General features: G+C 38.7%; 1 protein-coding gene across 6 annotated transcripts; it reads right to left on the bottom strand.

Moving 5' to 3' along the window:
• Positions 1-2,603: 2,603 nt before the first annotated feature.
• zgc:66427 (uncharacterized protein LOC406256 homolog) lies at positions 2,604-7,157 on the bottom strand. Of its 6 annotated transcripts, XR_008301668.1 has the most exons (6): positions 6,441-7,153; positions 5,968-6,063; positions 5,006-5,111; positions 4,539-4,734; positions 4,104-4,178; positions 2,604-3,865 (listed from the first exon to the last, which is right to left on the bottom strand). XR_008301668.1 is itself a non-coding variant. In XM_053233658.1 (5 exons), exons 1-4 carry the CDS (start codon positions 6,907-6,909, stop codon positions 4,677-4,679), a joined length of 726 nt encoding a protein of 241 aa, XP_053089633.1. In that variant the 5' UTR covers positions 6,910-7,155; the 3' UTR covers positions 2,604-3,865; positions 4,646-4,676. The 6 variants fall into 6 exon arrangements, 2 of the variants coding, with proteins under 2 accessions (XP_053089633.1, XP_026793033.1); XR_003404061.3 differs by lacking the exon at positions 4,104-4,178 and having other exon boundaries at positions 6,424-7,157; XR_003404062.3 differs by lacking the exon at positions 4,104-4,178 and having other exon boundaries at positions 5,968-6,060; positions 6,424-7,157.
• Positions 7,158-9,514: the final 2,357 nt, after the last annotated feature.

Raw genomic sequence — 9,514 nt, 5'->3', positions numbered from 1 at the left:
GGTTGCAGACAGGGGTGTCCCCTATCACCGTTATTGATTACATTATTTATTGAACCTTTGGCAGAATCTATCAGGATTAACCCCGATGTAACTGGGATCACAGTTAATGGGAAAAAGCATGTCATCTTTGTTTGCAGATGATGTTCTTTTGTACTTGGAAAACCTACAGAACTCTATTCCAGCAGTTTTGAATTCCTTAGCTTCGTTCAGTGCTGTGTCGGGTTATAAAGTTAATTTAGGAAAATCTGTTTCTATGTCTTTTAATTACTCCTGCATCCCACCTATACAATCTCCTTTTCAGGTCTCACATAGGGGTCTTAAATATTTGGCCATATTCCTTTAATTCGAAAAATTAAAAAGATTGGGAAGAATGGACCTCCTTGCCGACTTCCCTTTTTGGGAGAGTCAACATTATAAAAATGAATATTCTTCCCCATTTAAACTATCTGTTTCAAAATCTTCCGTGTTATTTAAATACATCCTTCTTTAAATCTCCGAATTCTCTCATATCTCGTTATATCTGGAATAATAAGCATCAGAGAGTTGGTCTTTCTAAACTTTGTAAACCAAAAGATCTAGGGGGTCTTTCGCTGCCCAATTTTCAGTTTTACTATCGGGCTGCCCAACTCAAAACTATAACAAGCTGGGTTATGAACAGGCAGGACGCTTTATGGATTGACTTTGAATCCTTATTTTGTTATCCCAGAAGATTAGAATCCCTTTGGTTTATTAATAACATTGACCAGATAAACTACCTCATTGATAATATAATTGTTTATAATACATTACTGGTTTGGAAAGATGTGAAAAAAACATTTGAACATTCCTCAGATTATTTCTGTTTGATCTCCCTTGACTTTAAATCCTGATTTTCCAATTCAGCTTAGGAGTATTGGACTGCTGGAGTGGGGTTCTAAGGGTCTGTCTGACTTTTGGCTTGTTGGCTTGTGATTCTTTGAAGTCATTTGAACGAATCAGAACAGAGTTTGATATTCTCCCTGAAGATTTCTTCAAATACCTGCAAATCCGGCATTTTATTGGCAGAACAAAATTCTGCCAATAATTTTGTACAAATTTATCAGAACTGGAAGAAACCTTAATTTCAACTAAAGCTCTTAAAGGGATTATCTCCAAGTTTTATTCTCTATTGGTGTATTCTGACTCCTCAGCTTATGATTCTCTAAAACCACTGTGGGAACGGGATTTGGGGGTATAAAATTTTTTCATAGAATTTACTTTACACCTGTTCGTCTCCACCTGTTCAAATCTATGTTTTAAATGTAAGACATATAAGTATACTTATTTTCATGTATTCTGGTCCTCTGATCACATCCAATCAAGCCTTTGTTTACAACCCTTTCCTTTTTGGCTAAAAAATGTATTTTGTTGTGGTCTACACCCCAGGTTCCAACTGTCACTATGTGGATATCCCAGCTGTCATCCTTTCTTCCTCTGGAGAAATTAACCTATGATCTCAATCACAAGTCAGATAAATTTTGGAGACTCTGGGAACCTCTCCATTCTTTTTTACAAAAACTCTGAACATTTATTTTAATAGAGCTTTTTTCCTTTTCTGTTTTTTTTTGTTTGTTTGTTTGTTTTTTTTAACTTAAGCAGATAGAGATATATGTATTCAGGTACGCTGTATGTACTCATTTAATTTTCAGAGCTGTGGGTTTGTTTGTCTGTTTGTCCGATTGATTTTATTGTCATGGTTTGTGTTTGTATTATTTGAAAACCCTTAATAAAAAAATTAAATAAATAAATAAAAAATAAGCAAGTGGGTCAATGAAATAATTGTGGCGTAATGTAATGATCACTTTACTCTGCACTGAGTCACAGCTGAAGTTTGGATCATCAAAACCATCGTGGAGCTGAAATGAGTGAGTAAAGCTGTGTGGGTGTGTGTGTGAGAGAGAGAGAGAGAAGGAGAAAGAAAGAAAGAAAATGAATGTATGAATTTATGAGAATATTTCAGCAGATTAGACAGAACTGTGGGCTTTTTGAATTTCATTAGCAATAATGAATTCATTTCACTTTTACTGGAGTGTTAAAATGTGACAAAAGGAAAATAAACGTAATCATAACATTATAAATAAAATTTGTTTTTATAAAAATGAATTTATTAAACTCTGTTTAATAGAAATGTAATGGATTCTGAATTGTTTGCACTCGCTGTGGAAATCACTGTGTTGCTGGTTTGTAGGAAATTATTTTGAATTATTTTGACACAATGTTATCTTTTATACAAACACTACTACTGTTTTTGTTTCCTGTTTGTCAAAAATGTTGTGGTGTCATGCGTGTGCTTAACCAATCAGAAACATGCAGTTATTCTAGCCTCGCCCCTCCCAGATGTAATTGGTTGTGATTGTTGCTGATGTTGAGCGATAACAAATCTAACTTGAACCTTTAGAAGCTTCAGTACTGAGCTAGTGACTGGTGCAAAAAATACTCTTCTGGTGCCAACATTTATTTTTGTAAAAATATTGTGAAGCTGTGAAGCCTAAAGAAAGAAAGAAAATAATGATTTTTTATATAAAGTTTGGAAAAGATTAAGCTGATAACGAACAGCTGATTAACACACACACTCTCTCTCTCTCTCAAGGTCCCAATCTTAAACATCTTTATTGTAAAAATACATACAAAACCATTTTTCTTTACAGACGTACAAAATGAAACAGGTGAACATGTTTACACTGTAATAAATAAACAGTGTGTGCGTGTGTGCAGACAACTCTGATCCAAATTTTAACTCACACCAACATGTAACATCACACAGTGTAGATATAAAAAACATTTAATTATGAGGTTTTGAGATGTGTCAGCGTTTCACTCACTGTAAATCACATCATCATCACCTTTGTCACCAATGTGTATTTCAGGATTGTGAAATCACACTGCCTTAAAACACTGCCCCACACACACACAGGGTTCTCTGTGCCCCAGAGGAAAATCATCTCGAAGCGCTTATAGCTATGATGATGATTAGAACAGTACTGATGACATCACACCTGAAAGGCTGAAACACACACTAATATGTTCGCAATAAAAATGCTACAGAAGTGAAGTTTATTATAAATATGTTTAGAACACCACGTTTGGCAAAAATCCAGAGCGAGGCTGATAATAATAATAATAATAATAATAATACTAACAAAACAGGCAGACTTTAATGTAAAGCACTGTGAGATCTGATTTGATGCTATTATTATTATTAAAATTATAATAAACAGAGCATTTCTGTGTTTAATAAATGTAAGTGTTTAAAATGGTCATATTGAAAAAAGCAAAAACTCTGTAAAGCCTGTGTGTGTGTGAGTGTAAGAGATGCCTTAATGTGAGGGTAAAGCTCAAGAGGAAGTAAAACATTTTCACTTTCTTAGATAGTGTGTGAAGTCCACTTTCTGACTAATCAGAGTCATAAGTCACCATAACCCCAAACCATAACCTCCCCCACCCCACCCCCTTACACGATGGCACAGCCAATTAAATACCAGCCAAAAAAAAAAAAAGTCACTGTAACCTAAAGCATTCAAAGTGTGTAATGAGGCGAGGCTGAAGGTCCGAACTGCACTTATAAAAAAATTAAATGCCGTTTTCATCTCCAGTGCAACGTAAGTAGCATTTACAGATAATAAAATAAACTCCTTTAGCTCATAAAATAAATCTCCAACCAACACACACAAGGCTTGTTCCTTTCTGAGTGTGAAACAGTTCTGCTCGTCTTTAGGCCTTATCTAGTTGTTTTAGTGTCTCACAGCGAGCGGTGTCCTGTAATGGTGCAAAGTAAAACAGCAACTCATTTCAGTCCTCCTCCACCCGCACTGTAGCACGCTGACAGAGTGAGCAGCAGCATGGAGTCCTGAAACACACACACAATTTTGCAAAACTAAAAAACTGTGTTCCAATAACACTGTACACTTCCCCTCATCCACTATTCTGTCAGTGGATCTCAAATTCACAACTTTGTCCCAAAAACACATTAGTGCCCTTTTTGACTTATTTGGCATGATTTTATACAATATGCTTTGCCATATTTAGCTAGCTGAGGTGTGTGTGTGTTATCCTCCCCACTCTGACTTCCTGACAAATCCACTTACACATGGAAGTGTTTCCTGGGTACTTTACAGAGAGTATTGAAACACATCTGGGAATTTCACTGCACACTCGAGCTGCTGTAATGATATGATAATGATATGTGATGTGATTAATCAGAGTTTAAGGGGTGCAATAACAAATTTTCCAAATTATTCACAAAAACATTGTGCTTGTGAACCGCTATCCCAGTCGCTCAGTGCTGCAGTTTAATTGTGTTTATTCTGTGAGATCAGAACACAGCATACAGTTAATAGTGTGAGACAATAATTTTAGTTTTTATATTAAAATTATTTTTGTTACTGCATTGTATAAATTAGTGACTTTTATTTTGACATGACAGGTGATTGAGGACGTTGGGACTGAGCAGGTTTTTTCCCCTTCGCTGTCTCAATACTTTGTGCATGTTTCCATGATTGCACGTTACTCAAGTTACTCACTGCAATAATTTGATTCATTGCTCAGCTCTAATCCACACGTTAAAGTCTTTTCTCAGGTGGTTGAAGGTGGTGTTGTAAATGTTGTTGGTGGCTGCGTGTTATCTGACCTGAGTTGAGCAGTCAGAGAGGAAACCACGGTCAGTTGAAAGGATGCTCAGGGCAGCAGGGCTTCACTGAGCTCCATGAGTCAATACACCTACAAAGAGGAGGAAGAGGAAGATCAGGACACACTGCGGACATGATGTCCACTATTCTTTATGAGAGAGACAGAGACAGACAGACAGACAGAGACACAGTGAGAGAGACAGACCAACAGATAGAGAGACAGACAGAAAGAGAGAGAGGTGAGGCACAGAGAGGCAGACTGAGACAGACAGAAAGAGGAAGAAACAGAGAGAGGTGAAAAAGAGAGACAGAGAGAGAGAGAGAGAGAGAGCGAAAGACAAAGAGAAAGTGGGTATGGTTACTTTTTGTGGTAGACACAGAGACAGGCGAGGCGAGCGATGGTGTCCCCCAGCAGCAGCTCCTCCAGGCAAATGGAACACTCTCCACTGTCTTTACTCAAAACATCAGCTGCAGGAAACACAGACCACACACATGGACACTAGTGTACTAATGTGTGGTTTAGGACACAGCCCATTACTGCTTACACTGAAACTTCCAGAACCTGCGTGTGTCTGGTTTCTAATTCAAATTAGTGTCACGAGTAACAAACACTGAATGGAGGAAAAGTGAGAGAATGAAAGTGTGGTGTTCCAGAAAGAGAGACTTTGTACCCAAAGTCTGTATCCAAGCTTTGGCAATACAAATAGTAATATATGGCATGCCAATAAAGCAACTGTTTGACTTTGAGAGAGAGAGAGAGAGAGAGAGAGAGGGAAAGAGGTACTCCGTACCTGAGGATCAGTTTAACCTGAAACACTTTCAGCAATAATTTATTTCCCTAATGAATGTTACACATGCTGCTGTATTAGTTGCTTAATCACAAGCGTTCGTCTTCCACATCACACATATTCTCCTGTTTTTGTGTTAAAGTTCATCTACATGACAAACAAAACAGAAATGACAGAACTGAGGTTGTCCTCATTATCGATTTTTCTGAGTGTGAACACTTCTTAATGTGAGTGAAATCAATCTGTCTGCTTCTCATTTAGTAAAAGGAAAACAAACTCTTAATGATGATTATTTATTTACATTTGAGAGAATTTGAATAACTGGACGGAAATAGGCCGTGCCCCCACACTGGAGTCACCACCTGCTCAACCAGTCAGCTTCTTCCTGACACAGTGCACATTCACTCCATGACCTGGGCAGATATGAGGTTTTCCATTTCAACAGCTACACTTACCCATAATCCCTTTCTCTACATCATGACACAAAAATACTGCATATGTGTAGGTGAATAAAACAGCAAACAAAACAAACATACTGTTATAAGGCAGAGGTGGAGAGGTGAGACAGGTGAGAAGGTGCTCCTCGATACGACCTCCGGGGAACGTCCTGGTGCAGAACGGACATAGCACTGCTGACAGAGAGAGAGAAAGTAAAGCCATCATTCGGACTGGGTCCGCTACACTATTAATATTCACACAGCTGTAATTAAAGTATAGTGTATTGTAACTTCGTGATTAGAGTGGGTTGCCAGAATTAACTCTTCTTGGGAGCGTTTGTAACTCGCATTTAAAGAGGTTTATAATATTGAATATGGAATCTGAAACATAATTCGTCGATTAAGTTATCTATATTACATAGCTTTACAGAGAATCGCATTTAATTACAATTAATTACAATTCGATAACGAAATCCTTAATCGAGCTGATCCCATCTGGCAACCCTGATGTTATGCTAACAGCGGCTAGCTAGCTAAATTAATAATAATAAACACCTCTGTGTTTAACATACTGCTGTGTCTGACTCTGTATAGCCCTATCCACGCCTCTGAAACTGGTCTGGCGGTCCGGACCCGCGCCGATCTCGCAGTGCTGTTCCGCCCGGACGAGTGTCTCCGTGCACCGGCTAGTCGCTCAGCTGAGGCCCGAAGCGCGACACTGCCCGCTGGTTCCTGTGAGGAGAAGCGCTCGGGGCTTCCGGGACTGTTGTCATCGTTATCGATCTCCGGTTCAATAGTGCGGCCGGTACCGTTATCGCTGTCCGTCGGGGGAACGCGGTGGCCGGTGTCCGAGTCACTGCCTTCTTCGCTGCGGCTCTGTTTCGCGTCTGAATCGCGGTCAAAGCTGGAGGAGAAATCGAGCGCGAGGCTGCTGGGCCTGGAGCTGCGGATCCGCCGAAAAGGCTCTCGCTTTACGCCGCCGTCCTTCTCCAGCGGTCCGCACACCGATTCCTCTTGTAACCGACTCGATCTGGTCCCCATAATGCCGAGAAAAAAACTTTGTGATTAAACTGTTCGATGTATTTTGCGTTCCCGAGCGTTTACATGGTACTAAAAGTCTAAAACAGAGCCAAGTTATAAAACTTATCTTTTTCCTTTCTGGTCTCGCAAGCTTAGCATTAGTTCACATTCGTTTTGGCTGTTTTCATCAAACCCCGCCCCTCAACGTTACGACTTTCTGATTGGCTAATCCTGCTCGTCGATTTGAGCTATTTAGCCAATCATTGCAGGAGGGCGGGATCTATCGGAATAGTGGTAGTTTAAAAGGAATAACGTACTATAGGAGATATTTTGTGCAAAAAAATTAAAATTAGAATGGAAACCTCCGTTCCCCATTTCTTTTTTCACATATGTGAGCAAAAAAGTGTCCCAGAATGCAATGCAGCTATACAATGTGGTGGTGTTAGAGACTCTGTAGAGACTCTGCTTGACTAGTTAGCGAGATGGTGAGTGTGATGGAATTGACGGTGGTATTAGTATGAAAGTTGAAGCTTTGGAAGTTGATCTGTTTGAGCAGAGTGTACAGATGAAGAGGTGAGAGAGCTGAACAAACTAAAAAGTAGAGATGTGTGTTAAACTTTTCAACAGTTTTAAGTTTTTGTTTGGCTGCTTTTTTTTCCTGCTGGGAGTTTCTTAAAGTTCTGAAGTTGTCACAGCTATGTAGACCAATTAGCACACACAAAAACCAACACCAACATTTGCAACTGCATATCAAATTTTAAATAAAAAAGTAAATCATGACCCAAATTATGAATGCAGAATAATTAACATTATCATTCTCAAATTCTAACACTTAAATTATTGTTAACTAGATTTCTTAAATGTGGTTATGGTGATTGAGATGCAGTTTTGCTGTATGTCATTCCAAACCGCATGGTTTTCTTCCTCGTTCCTGTGTAATTCAAGAGTCCCTGCAGCATCGCGGCCTAATCCCAATCTTGCCTAAAAATTCTCTGCATGTCCTTTGGTTACATAGTTTTTCTTTCCAACATTAATGAATGTCTGGTAACTTGTGGCTTGAAATGAAAGAAGAAAGATCCTGTTAAAATGTCAGGTTCTAACAATTTAGCTTTTAAATGGTAATTTTTTATGTTCATGTATTGTTGTGGCAAATACTTCTGCAAATCAGAATAAGAAATATAAGTTACAAAGACAAGGGGTTCTGAATGCCAAAAATCTATAGACTTTATTGAATCAAACAACAAAGCAGAGGTGGTCTGCAGAGCATCTGATTTACATAATTGTGGCCCATGCTTTTATACAATTCTAAAACAATAATCTCATTGGATGGAGTTTTCTCTTTTTTCTTTTAATCACACATCTGCCTCTCGTCACAATTATTTCACTGTACCCTTATTTTAGTTTTAGTTTTGTCTCCCTAAACAAATCAACATTGTGTTTTAAGCATGAGTGTGCATTTATTTCAGCACTTGCCCGTGGTTGTCACGGTTATGTAGAGTAATACTGATTGTTACATAATTTCTCAAAATTGATTATAATATTGCTTAATCATATAATTGCTTACAATAAAAATCAATCAACAACAATCAACATAATCAGAATAAAGGCAAAGTACAAGACTTTCTTCAGATAACTTCTTCAACCCAGATACTTTACGTATCGTAGAGGGTCACCCTTGCACTTACACCCAGGGCCTGGCTCATCACATAACTATTTCTTCTTCATCCTCACTGGAGGAACTGGAATCCTCTTCTTCCTTCCCTTGCTCTGGAATCCAATCTGGCTTAGGGGGCCAGTCCGGAGTGCAGTCTGGACTAGTGCCAGCAGGCTCACTAGCCAGTCCATCATCATCAAGCATAGGTTTGTTCATAAGAGTCATCTGTTTAACAGTTGCTTGAGCAAGAAAAGATCTTAATATAGGCACAACACAGCAAAACAGTAGTCCTGCAACAACTACTACAATTGCTATCATAACTCCCACTTTTGTCAGTATAGCTCCCCAATTTCCAAACTGTGAAAACCAATCCCAAGAATGCTGATCTCTCCCTGCATTTCCAGCTACTTCATGCCTTAATTTTTTCAACTTATTCATAGCTTCAGTAAATGCACCTTCAGGGGCAGTGTTGTTAGGGATAAAAGTACAACATTGTTCTCCAAACATAACACACACTCCTACATTTTCTGCCAACAACCAGTCCAATGCTTGCCTGTTCTGCCATGTCATTATACTAGTAGCATCTAACTGTTCACCTAATACTGAGAGTGCCGCATCTGTATAATTAATGAACCGCTGTTGGTTGTAGTAAATGTAATTAATTCACTCTGTATCCTTGTTAGGAGTTATCCATACCAAAATAGACTCAAATCTGACATTATCTCATTTCTTGCTTTAAATTGTTCAGGTATTCCTCTAGGCTGGCCTACTGAGTCTATGTACACCTTAGGACCTGTCTCATAAGCTCTGTGAGACTTTCTAGTTTTTTCAAGGAACTGATCATACCCCCAGTCAACTATCACAGTTTTTTTTTAATCAACCATACTCTAGTGCAGATTCCCTTCTAATTTTTAGGTAAATTCTTTCTTAAGCGTGTCCCTGCACAGAGCCAAAAATGATTTGTTACTTGCC

This window comes from Pangasianodon hypophthalmus, chromosome 4 (genome assembly GCF_027358585.1).
Source record: "Pangasianodon hypophthalmus isolate fPanHyp1 chromosome 4, fPanHyp1.pri, whole genome shotgun sequence".
NCBI lineage: Eukaryota > Metazoa > Chordata > Actinopteri > Siluriformes > Pangasiidae > Pangasianodon > Pangasianodon hypophthalmus.
Note: the sequence above shows the minus strand (reverse complement) of the source record. Positions and strands in the feature narration are given on the sequence as shown.